Genomic DNA, 19,293 nt, shown 5'->3' with positions numbered 1-19,293 from the left:
TGTATTATCTTATTTCACCTTGGCAACTTCCACATGGCCCGCAGAGGCAGCTTCCATTAGAGGGGTGTGGCCATTCTCATTATGGTCCTCTACATTAGCTCCATGGTGTAACAGTACCTGGAAAAAGATGAAATATATACATTTTCCTCAACAAGATACACTTTGCTGTTTGCGACTACAATGGTAACTGAATATACAGCTATCCTTTACAGTCTGAAAACACAATGCACTGCAAAGTTCCATTTTTTTAATTCCAAAAACTAAAGTAAGGGATATTTTGTGGAAGGGCAGATATCTTACTTTGACAACATCAGTATGGCCTCCAGCACAAGCATACATGAGAGGGGTATTCCCAGAGGAGGACTGAGCATTGACATCAGCATTATGGGCAATCAAGAGCTTGACTATCTCCACATGGCCAGCAGAGGCTCCTTCCATCAGTGGGGTGCAGTCCCCCTTAATGCCTCGATCTTCTACATTCGCACGCATGGCCAGGAGGACCTGTGGGCCAAATGCATCCGGTAAATTCTAAAATTTTGACAAGTTAACATTCGAAAACAAAAACTTCCCTATCACACCAATACCAGAACAAAAGACTCAGATTTTTCATTCTCTTGCTACAAGTGATATTACTTTCCCAATATTACCAATAAAATTCTAAACATCAATCCTCCAAATCATTACATGTCTGTACCATCAACGCAATGCTATCTCATACCTGAAAATGGAATTGAGAAAAAACAAAAGCACTATCAAACAGAAAACCTAGCAAAATGGAGATCATCATTCACACACAGTTGGTACTAAACTTGTTATCTTTCCAACTGCTAATCAAAGACTTCATAATTAATCTTCATTTGGCATTCACATATGAATGCAAAATGACTAACCTGTGCTAGCTCGTAGTACCCAGCAGAGCAAGCAAGAGAGAGAAGAGACTCGCCCTCCTCCGTGGTCTCGTGGACGGACCTGCCCTCGTCCAGAAGGCGCCGCACTGTGGGTACGTCACCGTCAGTGCACGCTTCCACCAGGGTACGCTGTCCGTCCCCTGGGGTGCTGCTGCTACTGCTACTGCTACTGCTACTGCTGCTGCTGCTGCTACTACTGCTGCTGCTTCCCCCCACTGTGGCTGCTGCTGCTGCCGCTGCCGCTGCCGCTGCTGCTGCTGCTCCTCCAACGGTTTCTGAACGCATGCGCGTAAGGGCTGCTGCAGCCTCGTCCAGTGCACACGATACACTGGAGGTCAGGCGGCGTAACACTTCAGGATCTGAGAAAGTAGATACAACGGTAAGATATATACAGCAGTACGTTCTCCACTAGCATTTACCACTAATGTGTATACTTAATAATCATATATAGCAGCTTAACATTTGTCTGCATGTACTGATGCATCTGTACATTTGACATTCATACAAGGGCTAAAAATTTCAGCTATCCTTAATTGTGAATGTCAGCAAAATATTGAACAGTTGGAGAAAAACTGCATTGTTATGGACATCACAACAAGTGTGCCAACATTGCAAATGCACTATGTAAACACGGAAGGAGTGTACACAGTGATTTCTTGAACCTTGTGAAGTGTGTTCTCACAGAAGCATAATTTTTACTGTAATTCTACCCTTCTATGGGCACAGAATGATTTCTAAAGCATAGTGCTAGTAACATGCGTGTGAGGATGGTATGACAGATAATACGTCTTTCATCTAATGGTGCAATACCAGTAGCTAATATTAAACTTAATAAACTTTGGCCTGGAACCCAGAATAAAATAACATTCATCCATAAAAAGTAGGAATGCTACATTTGCAAATACGTCACCTGTACGACTTTCCCAGTACCAAAATTATGAATGCTGAGGCCTACCCGGTAGCTGTTTATATGTAAATCATTAATCCATGAAAGATGACAAAATAGTATGGTACATGATCAATAAATAATACAACATTTTCACAGAAAAATTCAATAATACCAAACTTAATTTAACAGATTATTTCAAAGGTTATTTCCAAACTATAAACTCCTCCTGTATGACACATCCTAAAATGTTTTAGTTCAAAATAACTAGAACACTGTAAAATTGTCCAAAGACAATTCCGATTTCTGATACAAGAAAAACTCCTCACAGCCCATGCCACTAGAAGCTGGGCTATAAAGGGATTTTAAGGTCAAGGTCACTGATTTTATGCATGTCATCTTAGGTCATCACAGTAGGTCCACTAAGTTTGGTGGCTCTAGCTGAAATCTTTCAAGGAAAATCAAGTAACATCCAAAACATCCAGAGAAGTCCCAATTTTTTACCACAGATGATCTCAGAGAATAATCAACTGATTGGAACCATACTCCCTTCCACAATGCAGCTGCCTTAAGGCTAAATTGCAGTTATGTTTCAGCAAGCCAGCTTACGCAGTTTCTAAAAAAGCATCCCAGAAAGTTTTTTTTTTTTAACACAGCCATGGACAGCCGACCCCCCCCCCCCATGTGGCAGGGTTGTATCGCGGTCTGAGTACCTGTGGGAAAATATTTGCCAAAAATCAGAGATTAACCCTAGAACATTAAAATTTTTATGGCATATAGTACTTACATTCAGCTTTCTCCTGAGACAGGTGTTGAGCCTTCGTGGACTACCCAAGGACTTGTGGAGACTTGCAAAGTTGGGTAACAAAGTCTTCACTTTCACACCTCCAGCAACCCGGTTTCCCCTCTACCACAGCCTCAATCTGTCACAGTACACTTTATACTACAACGTACAGGTAGTTTGGAATCCGTATTTGTACAACAAGCACTGAAAATAAGGCTACAATCAACGGAACGTACGGCCCACATGCAGCGCGGCAGCAGTCTTCCCGTCACTGAACACACATTTCCCTTGTCACAGCTAAAAACACGTATACTACATTATCTTCCTTCATAGTACTTCCCAAAGGCTCGCATGGCACTATTACGGCCATAAAAATCACTGTCACTGCCAGTATTGTGAAGCGGGAATGAGAAAGACCACCGCGGCGCGATTTTATTCTGTCTTAAGCCAGTCACTTTATTCTCGCTCCTGTTGGCTGCTCGCACTTCATTTCTATCGCTCATTTTCACTCTCGCTGTCAGTTTAGTGCCTTATTCATCAGTGTCACTGTGATTAGTTATAAAAAATAATATTTTCTACACACCAGACTGTCACTGTCATAACATAGAATAGAAAAATATGCTTTCAACTTCTTACACTGGAGTGACTGTCACTCTCAATACTTATTACTATGTACAATAATTTACACTGAAATCACTGTCACTGTCAGTGCTTTTACAACTACATACACTAATTTACACTCAACAGACTGTCACTGTCAGTATGTACAAGAAAACTAAACACTAGTATCACTGTCACTCTCAGTATTATTTACAAGATTTTTACCCTTACTTTCAATATCTACTCAGGCTGTGGTAGTCAACGAAACACGGGTAAGCGCAGAGGGGAATTTGGCACTCTTTGCACTGCAAGGAGGTGCGCCTAAATGTTCTGTCTTGCCGGGTAGTGTGGCTGCACACATGGCACCTCCTCAGTGCTTTTCCCCTCTTGGCAGTGCTACGCAGTGGCTCCAGGCGGTGTCGCTGAAGGTAGTCCTGGCACTGTAAGCGGTCTGGAGGTGTCTGTGAGTGGCGCCTGGGACCTGATGGCAGTACCTGCCCAAAATGCTGAAGCAGCTGATAGACACAAGTCTTAGAAAACCGCCTGAGAGAGTAGTTAGCTGGCTTCCTGTTCTTGATTTTATACAGGATGAAGGCATTCAGCATGCATATATCAAGCAAGTGCAAGAACACCTTCCTGTACCAGCGACGGTTCCTCCTCAGGCAGTCAATCTCTCCGATCATCATATCTGACTTGTCCACCAGCCGCATATTGACGTTGTAGTCAATTACAGCATCAGGCTTCATCAAAGGATCACCAGTCCTTCTGTCGACCTTCCCTGTGGCTTTCATTTCCCCCTTGTGCACTGTGGTGAGCACATTGACGATCCTCTTGTCGTGCCACCTTATCGCCAGCATCTTGTCAGATTTCTTCAGGTGCATGTCTCTCCACTTTGATCTTTCAGCCTCGGGGAAGGCAGGGTAGTGTGCCCTATTGCTCCTGACAGTGCCACAGGATCCAACGCCGTGCTCTGAAAGGTACTTGGCGAGTTTGGGAGCTGTATAATAACTGTCCGTATACAGGACATGATTCCCGCCAAAGTACTTTTCCAGAAGCACTTTCACCACTGAACCAGAGAATCCAAGGGGGTCAGTCTTGTCCAAGTCCACATTGCTGGCGGTGTAGATAACGAAGTCTAAGATGAACCCCGTCTTGCAGTCGCACAGCACGAAAAACTTTATTCCAAAGCGGTGGCGTTTGCTTGGAATATACTGCACGAACCAAAGACGGCCCCTGAACAATACCAAGGACTCGTCGATCACTACTTTCTTGAAGGGCCAAAGGAACGTCATAAACTTGTCCTTGATCATGTTCAGGATTCCCCTCATTTTCCATAGGGGGTCAGTCCGGGAAGGCTCATCGTTGTTGGCAAAGTGAAGGTACGTCATGAGTTGCCTGAAACGATCCCGACTCATGTACTTGTTGAAGATGAGTGTGGGGCAAAGATCGTCAGCACTCCAGTACTCCTCGAGCTTGTGCTTCCAGTTATGTGGCATGAGAAGCATCAAGCCGATGAATACAAATAGTTCCAGGATGGTCACAGGAACCCATGCTGCCATCCGCGACGTGGATGGCGTTGCACCTTCACCTTGACGAACTGCAGCACATTGTCCTTCATACCTGTTTGTCTCGGTACAAATCTGCTCCATGACTTCGTTATCCAGGAAGGCCAACAGGTAGTCCAAACATTCACCACCCTCGGGGACAGGGAAGTCAGCCTGGATCCCACACCCAGTGGAATCAAAGGGCAGATCCTCTGGCACAAAATCAGAGCCCTCAGACCACACGAAGGCATCCAGAGTGCCCTGCCTAGGCTGGGAGTGGGTGGGGGCAGCGGGGGGTGAGGCAGGCCGTGTGGCAGTGGGTGAGCTAGGTCGTGTCTATGTGGTGGTGGTGGGGAGATTAGAAGGTTCAAGGTCACTCGCAGTAGCCTGAGTGGTGAGTTGCCTAGTGCAGGAAACCTTACCACTAATTCTAGCACTAGGAGACACTTTCCTACTCATGCCAGCACGAACACGGGGCCTACAAAAACCTCTACGAAAACCAGACTGCCTACTTCCCCTCCGAGGTGGTGAAGGAGACTCCGAAGACTCAGGAGAAAGCACAGCAGACGAAGATGACGAGAGAATGGGGCTGGGGGTGCGAGGCGGTATGGCGGCAGCGTGACCTGGAGTAGGGGACAATGGCCAGCCTGAGGAGAACAATGGCTGGGAACCGGGGTCACCACTTCGCTTCCTCTTGGCCCCCTTACCATACACCACTCCCTTCTGCACTGGAGCCTTGCCTGATGAGGTGCTAGGCACAGGAATTGTCTCTTCCTGCACCTCAGACTCAGCACTCGATTGTCTGATTCGGCAAGGCTCGATAACACTCCAACGTCACTACCATAGTCCATAGAAGCTTTCAATAATTCTATGCCTATAGCCAACTCACTCAGGCCCTTAGCACTTCCTAGTAAGGGTTTGGACGGGGTAGAGGTCACAAAGCCCTTTTTCGGAGGGCTGGAAGCCACTGACTCGGAAGAGCTAGAATTAGACATGGTGTCACCTTCAAAGACTGCGGTAAACTGACGCTAAACAGGGGCAAACCGCGCGAAAAAAAGCTAGTGTGACAACTGGGGAAACAAGAGTTTCCAATTAGCATAAAGTGCTTGCGAGAGGAAGGCGCAGATTGACATGTCTGAGCTGTCCGCGCGCTGCCATATATCACGGCGAGGGTGGCCGGGCAGCGGTTCGTGGGTGGGTAAAAAAAAAAAAGATACTTGGCAACAACGGAGGTCAGTGGTACAAAGGTCACGTGTGCTACTAGTAGCTAAAGGGTGGCAGTACAGATAGACAATACCAGCTGGAGCCTGCTTGCCCGCGGTTATTCAAAATTTACTAGAATCGTAAACGCGACGATCCGCCGTTATGTCCTTTTCGCCGAGCATCGCAAACGCGACGATCCACGTTTAAAGGGTTAATGTTCTGAATAATATTCCATGACTGAGTAGATGGACTGCCATCATAGTTGGCCATAAGAAGCCACCAGCTAGGCAATTAACCTGACAAAGTTTGAAGGTTCTACGAACCTCCAGGTAACAGCCATTTACTTTTTAGGCAAAAATAATACTACAACTAATGAAGGAAAAAAACTTACCATAGGGATGTGAAAGATTTAATAATAACTTCATACTAATGTGCTTATAAGGAATGCATCCTTGGTATAAACAGAAGACTTATTCTTGCTATCTCCAGATAACATCGCTCTACCTCAGAAAGAACTCTAGTACTGATGAGGTTAAGAGGACTAGAGCTATCCTAATATGAATCAAATCCAACTCTCAAACAAAAGTTACCGGTAACCAATAATTTATCATGTATGCAACAGGTCAAATCTGGAACTGTCCCCCTGTCCCTTCATTGCAGTGTTCAAGGATCCTGAAATTCCTGTTATCTTGAATGTGTGTCTTTTGTTTACTATTTTTTATGGAAGGAACATTTTTACTGGCTTCTAGGATTTGGTTCTCTCTTCTTTGCATTAAAAAAAAAAAATAAAAAAAAAATCCAGAGCAGCAACGGTAAAACATACATTATATCATCAGATTAACCCCTACACCGCGGGCTTGTTTACCAATAACTTGCGTGTGCCGCGGGGTTATTTGGGCTCCGACAGACTCTCAAAAAATATTTGCCAAAAATCAGTTATTAGTCCTAGAATAATAAAATTATATATGCTTATGGCACATACCTTCAGCTTTCTCCTGGAATGATTGTTGAGCCTTCGTCGGTTACCGTAGGACTTGTGGAGACCTCTGAAGTAGGGTAACGAAGTCTCCACTTTACACTTCCCGACAACCCGTAATATGATTACCACAGCCAGATACAAACACTATAAACACTATGCTACAATTTTTAAGTAGTTTGGGATCCATACTAAAAAAAAAAAACACTGTGAAAGCAATGGAAATTACGAGCGCGTCTGATCGTCGCACTGGCACTAGTTCGCTCTTGGTAGTCTGTCATTTATTATTCATAAAACCCCTCAAACTTTATATTTCTATTACTATATAACACTTATATATATCTATAGTCTTTATCCATAAGTTTCCTTCAGTAGTATTAGTTTATTGTCACTGTAGGGATTCAATTTCTTTCAGTAAAATACGTAGCATTCACTTTCTCGTCCTGTATACTGGCATTGAGAGTGAATGTCACTTTCATCTTCACTCTCATAACTCATAGCATTCAGACATGCTAGAGTGAAACTTTCACTTTCATTACTCCTAGGGTATATACTCGTATTCTTATAATACTACTCATTTACATTTCTATTTACGTTCTCTATTTTATTTACGTTATTTACATTTCTATTTTATTTACACTGTGTTGTGCACTGTCACTTGAAATAACTTATAAAACTATTTTCCATTGTTCACGTATATTTACATTCATTACTTTCACTTGCTGTTTACACATTATTTACACATTATTTACAATTCCATTTGCACTGTTTTACTCAATAGAAAGATCGTAGTCACTCTTTTATCAATTGTCAGCCCTTTACCTATTTCCACACGAGGTTTAGTAGGGGGTAAAGGTCACAGGGCCATTTGCATGGGGGTGAAAAAAGGCCTTGAAGTCAGCAAGAAGAAACATACGTACTCTCGCTTCGGAAGTTGAGAGAGAACTGAGTGATAACGGAGGACCACCAGCGTAGAGGCCTGCCAGGGGTTATTCAGAGTTACCAATATTACTTCTTGAAACAGCTAAGTCTAGCACTGATATGATTGGCAGGAAATCTAGACAATACATTATAAATTTGGTAGTTCCAGGTGAATGTAAATATCACTTAGGTTGCTCCCTTCCCTCCTTACATGTATATTTATTACGAAAATAGATTAGAGGCCTACTTACGAGATATATATATTCAGAGCTACCAATGTTATATCTTGAAACAGCTTTGTCTAGCACTGATATGATTGGCAGGAAAGCTAGACAATACATTATAAATTAGGTAGTTCCAGGTGAATGTAAATATCACTTAGGGTTCTCCCTTCCCTCCTTACATGTATATTTATTACGAAAATAGATTATAGGGCATATTTCAAGGGGAAAAAAACAGCGAAAATTAGCGAACGAGTGCACGTGAGGTGTTGTCAGGGTAGTACTCCCGAGGGGAATGGGAATGCTGGTGATAGGGAGAGCTGGAGCTCCTGTTTCACTAGCTATCTAACCATCCCCCTTTGCTGACCTTTTCAGTGTGACAGTAACATGGAGAGTAGACCAGCATACTCTCCCAAACATTTCCTCTAACTATCTATGCACTGCACCACATGCACTTTACATTTCACACAACGTATCCCACTACGTTACAGGGGTTGGCGCCAGCAAGGGCATGCGGCCAGAAAACTTTGCCCCCGCTACCTAGTGGCGGACTTCTGGGGGGAGGCATGGCGGGGGTTCCGCCGGCATAGATCATGGGTCCAGGGCGAGATGGGGCTCGGGCCTGTGCTAGAGGGTACAGGGCATTGCGGTTCCCAGGCTGCCGCTTCCGCCCAATAGAGAGGGGCCCGAACCTGGGAGTAGCGCCCCAGGAGGCTGCCCTATCAGTGGGTGTATAATGGCGGGATAGTTGTAGTGCCAAGACGCGCTTGGAGGGTGTCCCTGCAGCTGTCCTGCAGGGTGCCCCGAGGCCACTACCACAGCCACTGGTAAGCTGGTGGGCTAGGGGTCCCAGATCCATTGCCTGGACCTGGGATTGTGCAGTGAGTGGGACCTGTGCTGTGTCTGTCCCCATTTATTAATACTGAAGATGACAAAACACAAAAGGTTTCAAAGCAAGCCTGAGGACAGTAAATCACCAATGGGGATGAGGGTGGGTTCATGGAATGTGGGAAGTTTGAGGGGAAGAGCAGGGGAAGTCGTTGAGGCATTCAGTAGGAGGTGGGTGGATGTGGCATGTTTGCAGGAAGTCCGGTACAGGGGTGGATCAGCCAGAAAGATTGTTGGGAAGGACTGTTGCTATAAGTTGTTTTGGCAGGGGGGGACAGACGGATATGGAGGTGTTGGTGTGATGGTTGCGGAGAAATGGGTGGAATATGTTATGAATGTTTTGAGAGTAAGCGATAGGATATTGGTAGTGAAAATTCTGTTGGGAAGAAAGATAGCTGTGATTATATCGGCATATGCCCCACAGGCAGGACTGGATGAATCAGAGAAAGATAGATTTTGGGATGATTTAATACGTGTAGTGGGTGGTATGCGGGATGATGAGATAGTGATTTTGGGAGGGGACTTAAATGGTCATGTAGGTGAAGCAGCACAAGGTTATGAAGGAGTGCATGGGGATGTGCATATGGTCTAAGAAATGCAGAAGGGGAAAGGATACTTGAGTTTGGGGAGGCAACGGACATGATTGTGTGCAACACATATTTTAGGAAAAGAGACAGTAGGTTAATTACGTATGAGTCTGGGGGAAATAGCAGTCAGATAGATTATTTTCTGGTTAGGAGGGCCGATAGGAGGTTAGTGAGGGATGTTAAAGTTATAGGAAGTGAGGAGGGTGTGCAGCAGCACAAACTATTGATTTGTGATATGGTGCTTAAAGAACAAGTGATGAAAAAGAGGACTTATGTACCTAGGAGGAAAATATGGAAGCTGAAAAACCAAGTAGTAAGGGATGCCTTCTATAGCGAGTTGAGGAGAGTGGTGGCTGAACAGGGAGCTGTAGACAGAGGCGTTAATGAACAGGTACAGAGCCCTCAAGAACAATTTCTTGAGAGTTACTGATGTAACATGCGGCTGGACAAGAGAGGACCACCAAGACATAAAGTAACTTGGTGGTGGGATGAGGGTGTAGAAGCTGCAATTAAGGAGAAAAGAAGGCTTTTCCGGGGAATGGAAGAAGGGTGGTAGCAAAGAGGAATATTTGGCTGCCAAGCATAGGGCTAGGAGAGAGGTATACAGGGCAAAGTCTGAGTCACAGAGACAATTATTTGATAACCTAAATCATGGGGAAAGGAAAATATATTTAGGGTGGCAGGTCAGGTGAAGAGGGATAATCGGGATATCATAGGTGAGCAGTGTGTGAAGAATGATGAAGGAAGGGTAGTGGTGAACAGTGAGGATATTAAAGATGCATGGAGAGAGCATTATAACCGGTTGTTGAATGAGGAGTTTGACTGGGACAGGGAAGGTTTGGAGCCAGCAGATCCAGTGTCTGGCCCTTGGCCTTTGATACTGCTACTGTGAGTGAGGCAATAGGCAGGATGAGGGTGGGGAAGGCAGCAGGTGTGTCTGGGTTGACTGCCGAAATGTTGGTTGGCCTCAGGCGATATAGGGGTGAGTTTAGTCACTGACCTGATAAATAGGATTATTTATGAGTGTGTTGTCCCAGATGATTGGCTGAAGAGTGTAATTGTAAATGTGTATAAAGGGAAGGGTGATGCCCTGGAAAGAGGAAATTATAGAGGTATAAAGCTTTTAGATCAGATAATGAAGGTAATGGAGAGTTTTAGAAGGTATGATTAGAGAAAGAGTGAATATTGATGAGATGCAGTTTGGGTTTATGCCAGGTAGGGGGACCACTGATGCCATATTCATTGTTCGACAGCTTCAGGAAAAATATATTGGTAGGAGAAGGGATCTTTATTTTGTTTTTGTTGATTTGGAAAAGGCCTTTGACAGAGTCCCTAGAGAGGTGGTGAAGTGGGCAATGAGAAAGCTTGGCTTGGAGGAGTGGCTGGTTAGGGTGGTTATGGCCATGTATGTGGGTGCTCATACCCAGGTGAGAGTGAATGGAGATTTGAGTGATGAGTTTTCCGTGAATGTTGGTGTGCATCAGGGGTCAGTCTTGAGTCCCATGTTGTTTATCATGGTACTTGAAGCCCTTTCACGTGACTTTAGAAACGGACTCCGTGGGAGTTGTTGTATGCTGATGATTTGGTGTTGATTGCAGAGAATGAAAGGGAGGTGGAGGAAAGATTTAGGAAGTGGAGAGATGGTATGGGGCAAAAGGGTTTAAGGGTAAATGCAGATAAAACAAAAGTGATGATATCTAGGGTTGGTGGCGGTACTGTCAAAGACGAGGGAGAGTGGCCATGTGCAGTTTGCCACAAGGGCGTGGGAAGTAATTCCATCTTGTGCGGTGTGTGTGATAAATGGGTGCATAAGAGATGTAGTGGTATCAGAGGTAGACTGCAAGATAATGCTGATTTTATGTGTACGGCGTGCCGGGGTGAGCAGGTGGAGATCATCAGACGTGAAAGGATTGAACTTGCTGGTGAATCTCTTGAGTGTGTGGAAGAGTTTTGTTATTTGGGAGACATGTGTGCTGGAGGTGGGGCTGGAGCTAGCTCTGTGGCTAGGGTGAGAAGTGGTTGGAAGAAGTTCAGGGAGCTCTTGCCTCTCCTGACATTGAGAGGGCTCTCCCTACGTGCTAAGGGGTCTTTGTATGCAGCATGTGTTAGGAGTGTAATGCTGTATGGCAGTGAGACCTGGGCAGTGAAGGAGGAAGACATTCGCCGGCTCAGACGTACAGAAATGACAATGATTAGGTGGATGTGCAGTGCGTCCCTGCGTCCAAGGCCTGGAGGGGCTGGGTTTACAATGGAAGAGTTGAGAGGTAGGATGGGACTGGAGTGTATTGGTGTTGTGATGAGGAGAGGTAGATTGAGGTGGTTTGGACATGTGGAGAGGATGGTGGATGATAATTGGGTGAGGAAGGTGAGAAGTGTTAATATTGGGGGTGGGGTTATGAGGGGTAGACCGAGAAAGACATGGGACGAGGTCATTAAGTGTGACCTTAGGGTTAAGGGACTGAACAGGGAGGCTGCAATGGATCGTGCAGCGTGGAGAGCCGCCATTAGGTGACCAAGGCCGACACATGCAAGCATGTTGGAGCCTTTAAAAACGAAACGAAACGAAAACGAAACGATTATTTGGTATAAGAATAGGACATAGGGCTTATTTCAATGGATGAAATCAGTGAAAAATTCCAGGGAAGATTTACTTAGCGTAGCACGGCCGGGCAGGCGAGAGGATAGGGTAATGGAGGGGGGGTAGGGAGGGGAGTCAAGAACGGGGAGAAATGGCTAAATTGTCAACAATGGATGGGAGTACAGATGAGATTAGGAATGCTGACTAGTGTTGGACATTGGCAGTACCGATAGATGATACAAGCCCCCACTTGGAAGCCCGGGTGAATTCAAAATAACACAGAATCACAAAAGCGACGCCCCGCGGTATGATCCCTTGCTCCTAAGCGTCACGAAAGTGACGCCCCGCGGTTAAGGGGTTAAAGGAGTCAAACTACAGAAACGGTATACCTTTTCAAATTTTCTGTACACTTGACAACTCAATATGGATAAACTTCATAAAACAGAAGGCAGCTGGCTATCACTGATACTGAAAGGTAAAACTACAGGAGAGATATGTGGCTTCCAGCTTGGCGGGCAGCCACACAAACATCACTCTTCAGCATGGAACTTGGCCACAAATACGCTAAGTCCAAGCTGCCTCTCACACAAGTACTATAGTACACGAATTATTTCTCTTCCCATTAGTTTCCAACAAATATTTGGAAGTAAACATATGGCTATGGAAATTAACCCCTTCACTATGATGCTTTTTCTTTTATCGTGCTACTAACAGATGATATCACTCGGTTTAGGGGAGGCATCTTGCAGTGACGGGCTTAATGAAGGCTATATCTAACTCCTCCAGTTCAAAATCTATCCTAATGATCACAAAAATATCTATGATAGCTGGATCCTAACAGGAAATAGGTCATTGGATTGACAGGAATTCTCGCCCACAGAAAACTATCAACTGTGCCATGGCTAACTCCAGTACTAGGGTACCACTGTCAGTTACTGGATACATTCTAACATTCTTTAATAAAAAGTTTTCCTCCAGATAAACACATTAGTAAGACTTTCTCTCAAGAAGTAGTAAATATGCTGCCATATGCTAGTTAAGTTGCAAGCTACAATAATTATCAAACATTCATCCTTAATGAATGTCTTGCTGGGCTAAATTACTTTATGACTCCTTGTAGTTTATATACTAGTACAGAGTCTGCTTTACTTCACAGCAGGTCTGTCACACACATTTACATATCCATATTTCAATGTCACTTTATTGTAGTAAAAACACAACACAGACAAACATTTGTACTCATTTCATTCAACTTACTTTAATTCAATCAAATCCAATAAGAATCATTTAACATTTCGTCACCATCATTTACATTTTGCTCCCTCCTGGGCACCCCACCAAGAGAATGGCTGTGACAGAATCATTACCAGGCTTCCTCATCCTTCCATGCTTCTCTTACTTTCTCGGTTCCAATTGCTTCTCTTACTTCCACCTCCAGCAAATTGTTCCTTTCTTTCCTTTCACACCACGTATGTCATTTTGATTCATCTGATATCTGTAATCACTGAATTATAACATCATACAGCTATTAATGTTATTTTTTCCTATCACTGAATAAATATGACACTGGTATCTTCATTCATTCATTCATTCATTGCCAGACGCCATGTATCCCAGACAGGGTGGCCAATGGCTTAGAGTTAATTGTTTTACAGGGAGGGGCACTAATCCTCCACCAACCCCACTTGACACGTAGGGATGCCAACAGCATCTGGTGTTCCCAGGCGGTCACCCATCCAAGTACTAACCAGACCCAACGTTGCTTAACTTTGCTGATCGGACGGGATCTATGGTTCATATTTCCAATGAAAATAGATAGCTACCAGTATCAGGAATGAAGACTGTGACTGCCTTCAAAAATTTAAGTAGTGTGAAGAGTAAGCACGTGAGTTTAGAGGCTAATGTGCATGACAGCACTGCACGGAAGAAAGGTCACTGATTCACTGTCATGAGAAGTGATAAGGAATAAGGAAGTGAGCATGGAAGTAAAAAATGATGCATGACAGCGCTATGATCCCTACTCTAACATACAGAAGTGAACCTTGAATTTTGCTGAAAGGACAAAGTCAGGAGTGAGAGCTGTGGAAATGAGTTATCTGAGTGGAGCACGTGAAGTAACAAGGAGACAGACAGACATGTGAAGTGGTGAAGGAGCACTCTGGTCTTGCCATGTGGAGACAATGGAGAATGAGAGGCTGACCTGGAAAGTGTATTAGAGAAAAGTGGAAGGGGACACTGTGGATGAGAGAAGATAAGGTGGAGAGGTATATGAGACAGGGTGGTAATAACTGGAGAGAACCAACATACAACTGAAGATCTAATGACAAGGAGGAAATTTATTTAAGGCCACTCCAAATGATCAGAGCATCTTGGAATAGATAGATATCTTTCTCATCCATGTCACACCAGAACGAATGCATACTACTACTATCCATCCATCCATCATCCAATCCTACATTGCCCCATGAGGAGCGTAGGAGCACCGGGCTAGGCAGTTGGTCCCGACATTTAAGATGAGAGTGAACAAAATATTTGGTAAGTAGGCTACACACTGCAGATTAGAACCTTACACATGGAGCATGTGGTGTGACATGGAGGGACAGGTTGACAAATGAAGACGTGAAAGAAAGTTGTGGGGTGGATGTGGTTGAGAAGATTAGGAGAAATACACTGAGGAGGTTTGGACATGTGGTGAGAATGGAGAATGAAAGACTGACTAAGAGGGTGTATGTAGGTGAGGTGGAGGGAGGGATAGCGAGGGGTAGACCGAGGATGAGGTGGAGAGATGGAGTTGAGAGGTATATGAGAGAGGGGGGAGTGAGTTGGGGGGGAGGGTAGTCAAATGGTGGGTGACAGAGCGACTTGGAGGCGTTTTGTCTGTGGCCACCCTTTGAGGGATTAGGGCGTCGGGCTATACATAGATAGATAGATAGACAAATGGTCTTTGAATGGTTTCCTGGCTCTAATTCACTTATACCAATGTAAACTTGAGTTTCTAAGAAATCTGGCAGGCTACTCAGATAAGAAAGTGTCCAATAATGATTCATGTGCATTTAACAATACAGGCAAACCCCAATTTACGATACCCCTAGATGCGATATGCTGGAATAGTGATGGGGATAGAAATAGGCCTACCCCTGGTTTTGTGACAAGTTTTGATTTTTTAAAAACTGATTTTGATTATATTTTAACTTAATTTTTTTTTTCAGGTTGATTTATAAGCTGTTTTTAGACAGTGTAATGTATTTTAGTCTTAGGTAATGTGAACACTGTCATCTGGGGTATGGATTCTCAACCATCAGTTGTGGTACAAAAGAGTATGGACAACTAGGCGACTCAACAAAGAATATTTCGTGTTTGACCACTGAACTGTTACCTAACCAATCATGGAATACATAACAACAATTTTACATAAATATTAGTGATTATGATAACCTTATAGAGTATATACTTCATGCACTGATAAAAACATTGACCGATAAATCATGCGTTTACATTCTGGCTGTTCAAGGAAAAACACTTTGAAAAAACAAAGGAGTTCTAAATAAATGTTGGAAAATTCGAGAGAAGAAAATAAAGGAGCTCAGCAACCAGAACAGTTGATAAAATGTCATAAAGAAGTGCCATTGAAAAGGCTATCCTGACCACATCATCGATCAATAAATCATGTATTTACAGTCTGGTTATTCATGGGAAAACACTCTGAAAATACAAAGGAATTTCTAAATAAAAGCTAGAAATTATGAAATGAAAATAGAGGAGCTCAGCAACCAGAACAGTTGCTAAAATGTCATAAAGAAGTGCTATTGAAATTTGAAAAGGCTATCCTGATCACATCATCAATCAATAAATCATGTGTTTACATTCAGGTTATTCATGGGAAAACACTCTGAAAATACAAAAGAATTTCTAAATAAATGTTGGAAATTATGAAATGAAAATAAAGGAGCTCAGCAACCGGAACAGTGACTTAAAGGACATAAAGAGGGTCCACAGAACAGGTATCCCAATCACATTATCGATCGATAAATCATGTGTTTACATTTGGGCTGTTCAAGGGAAAATGCTTTGAAAATACAAAGGAATTTCTAAATAAATGCTGGAAAATAAGAAAGAAGAAATAAATGAGCTCAGCAACCAGAACAGTAACAAAAACAAAATAGAGAGGGGCAGCTGAAAAGACTATCCCAATCGCATTCCCCGTAAAAACATCAACGATTCTTCATCGCAACAATTCGCACCTTGGACGATTTTGCGTCATTCATACATCATTCTTATGCATAACAGATATTAATTTAATTGTCTCGGGACCGTCTGATGGTGGGATTGTATACAATGCTGCTGTTTCTTCTCCACCGAGTTTGAATACGAGTTGGAGATCACATTCTCCAGTGACCTTCACTGGGTACAAGTGAGAAGGGCACTGGTTTTAGACTTAAGGTAGCTTCTTTTACTACTGTTAGGCCATTTAGATTGGCTTTAAACTTTTTTTTGGACTCATCTGGGTGGGTTTAGGACTTGGATGGCGAGGGAAACCCAAGGCTCAAAAATGCATCCATATACTTTACATGTTAAATCTACCCTGAGAGACAACACCCTGCCTGGCAATGGGTTTTTACTTAACCAATTATATCATTAAACCAGGGTATGCCTGTACATATACGGTAGATATGTAACGCACAGTGACTTGTTTCAGCCATGGTTATCAGTACATGATCTAAAACAGTACAGTAGTTCAGTACTGGGTATGTGGCAATTTAAGGTAAACATCATGAGAAATATCTATCCATCCATCATCCAATCCTATGTTATCCCATGAGGAGCGCAGGAGCCCCAGGGCTAGGCAAGTTGGTCCTGACATAAGATGAGTGACCAGCCTCACCCATCCCTCAGTTGCATTACCTGAGCAATAAGCCCCAACCACCCATAGGAAATAAATCTGCACCAGCTCAATCCAACTGGAGCACCTTAATTACTCACTAAACCACCAGGTGCCATAATTTGGTTATATGGTTACCACCCAGTGTGGTAAATGGTTTCTTGGTGTACAGGAAACCTTTTGGCTTGGCTTGTCATTCAGTGCAGAGACACCCATAGCCACAAAGAAGGGGAAAGAATGAAGGAAAGAAAGACAGAAGAGGGACTTTAGAGTCAACCACAGACAGAAGAGGAAAGAATGAAGAAAAGAAAGACAGCAGAGGAAGGAAGGAAGAGAGGAAAGTGCAGACACCCAAAGCCACACTACATCGAGTGAGAAATAACAATACAAAATGGCACATCATGAAGGCATGATAATTGGAACCAATGCAAAGATTCTTATTCTCTCCTTTTACTAATAAAAACAAGGGTTCTCCTTTACTTATATAACTTTCAGCACCTGATTCTGAAAGTCTGACTGGCCACCTAAATCTATATATTAAGATAAAATGAAAAGGATTCTTGATGTACAACTCACAAAATCTCCCATGCATGTAATGACTCCATGATATGCTTTCAAGGTAAACTGAATACAGCCAAAAAGCTGGAAGATTTATGGAATAATGTTACTCGATGACATGTTTTTTACAAATCACAGCATCGAGGCAGTCCTCATTATAAGTCAAGGTGTGTTCCAAAATATCACAATTTTTTTTAATAAACTGTTAATATGGTGAAACTGCCAAATCACACTGACGGGAAGTAGCAGAATGTTGACAGACAATTTCTGTGTAATTATGGTGGACTTCATGGGGAAAAAATTACTTATAAACAAGGACTTATTGTACTGCATAAAAGTATAAAATAATTAGCTTGTAATTGCACGGACCTCCTGGCAACTGACCTGCTGCTTCCAGGAGAGCCACTAAGCGAGAGTGCGTATCAGGGTCAAAGTGCGGTTGTGTGTGGTGTGGAGAGGCAGTGGCCAGATCTGGTGTGGTGGCTGTAGCATGGGCTGCCGCGGACAACAGGAACTTGTTGCGTACGCTCCCACCAGCTCCACCCACCTCCTCCTCCTCCCCCTCCCCCTCCCCCAAGGCAAACGGCTCCACCTGAGGAAAGAAAGGTGCCAGCATTAATAAACACTACATATGCTATTCCACACACTCATGGAATGCTGATCATATGGTAATAAACAGCACTAAGAAAGCACCTACCAAATGCTGTGCATAAAACATAATGATTTGTTCTAAAAATACAGTGTCACTATCCTATGTACGGTATACAAATGAAGGGCACAAGTTACACAACAGTGAGGCAGCAGGGGGTAATTTTGCCAAGACCCCATTAATTCTAATCCATAGGCCCATAGCTCCCAAACTTCTGCATTGGATTCAGCTACTGTTGGGTTTAGGTTTCAGAAGAATGCCAAACTAACAGGGTCATGAGAAATTTTGATCCACTGTGCAAAAAATAGCATTGGAGAAATGAACTTGTTTATCAAAAATTTTCAGCATTTACTGCATCAATAAAAACTGGAAAAAACAAAATCTATTTACCCATTACTTTACATGTTTCAGGTTAGGCCTAAAAGTGGTTCAAAACTGTTTGCATTGTTCACACACTCACACACACACACACACACACACACACACACACAACAAAACAGTACCCAACCATGCACTCGAGCCATGGGATTCCCCCCAACCGACTTAACAACTGTGAAACCAGTGCAACAATAGTGGATGTCATCGATGTAAAGTTCACCCAATACATGCCATAAGCCCCACTGTATGGCAGCCTAGGCTAGCCTACCTAAGCCTAACTATAATCATATATGTATTATATGTAGCTAGTGTGGTTTTATAACAATAACAATAAATATACCACAATAATAGCAACAAGTAGATCACAGCGAAATTACCCCATCGAGCAGGGTAAATTCACCGCGAGACATTTTTTTTTTTTAATGTCACATGGGCCATTTTTTTTTTTTTTTAATATAAAAACAATTATAGGCATCTTAAGCAGAGGGGCTGAATGAATAGATAAAGCAATGAAAATGTCACTACTCCATACCAGTACCGGTATGTGATGGTTCGTATTTAGCAAAAAACCACCGTTCACGGCAAAATCACCCCGCTTTACTCTCTGACCATCTTAATAAACATACCAAACACAGTATCATCTGGTCTGTACCATCATTATGATATAAACATTTACATTATTAAACAGCAGAAAACTGATGAATCTGTACATACACAGCACTACCAGCACACA

General features: G+C 43.2%; 1 protein-coding gene across 3 annotated transcripts in view; it reads right to left on the bottom strand.

The window, feature by feature from the left end:
- The window catches only part of mask (multiple ankyrin repeats single KH domain), a 60,331-nt gene that overhangs the window by 28,352 nt on the left and 12,686 nt on the right, over positions 1-19,293 (bottom strand). Inside the window, exons 2-5 of one of the 3 annotated variants that reach the window (XM_080279658.1) lie at positions 17,903-18,125; positions 891-1,267; positions 301-501; positions 19-117 (exon numbers count right to left, since the gene is read on the bottom strand). In XM_080279658.1, the coding sequence (XP_080135784.1) occupies positions 19-117; positions 301-501; positions 891-1,267; positions 17,903-18,125 (900 nt within the window). Of the gene's footprint in view, positions 1-18; positions 118-300; positions 502-890; positions 1,268-17,902; positions 18,126-19,293 lie in introns of those variants that run through there. The other 2 variants (XM_080279659.1, XM_080279660.1) reach the window with 2 other exon arrangements.

Source organism: Coenobita brevimanus, chromosome 80 (assembly GCF_032717465.1).
Source record: "Coenobita brevimanus isolate Jiangsu-jjx chromosome 80, ASM3271746v2, whole genome shotgun sequence".
NCBI classification, from domain to species: domain Eukaryota; kingdom Metazoa; phylum Arthropoda; class Malacostraca; order Decapoda; family Coenobitidae; genus Coenobita; species Coenobita brevimanus.
The sequence above is the reverse complement of the archived record's forward strand: the minus strand, read 5'-3'. Positions and strand labels throughout refer to the sequence as shown.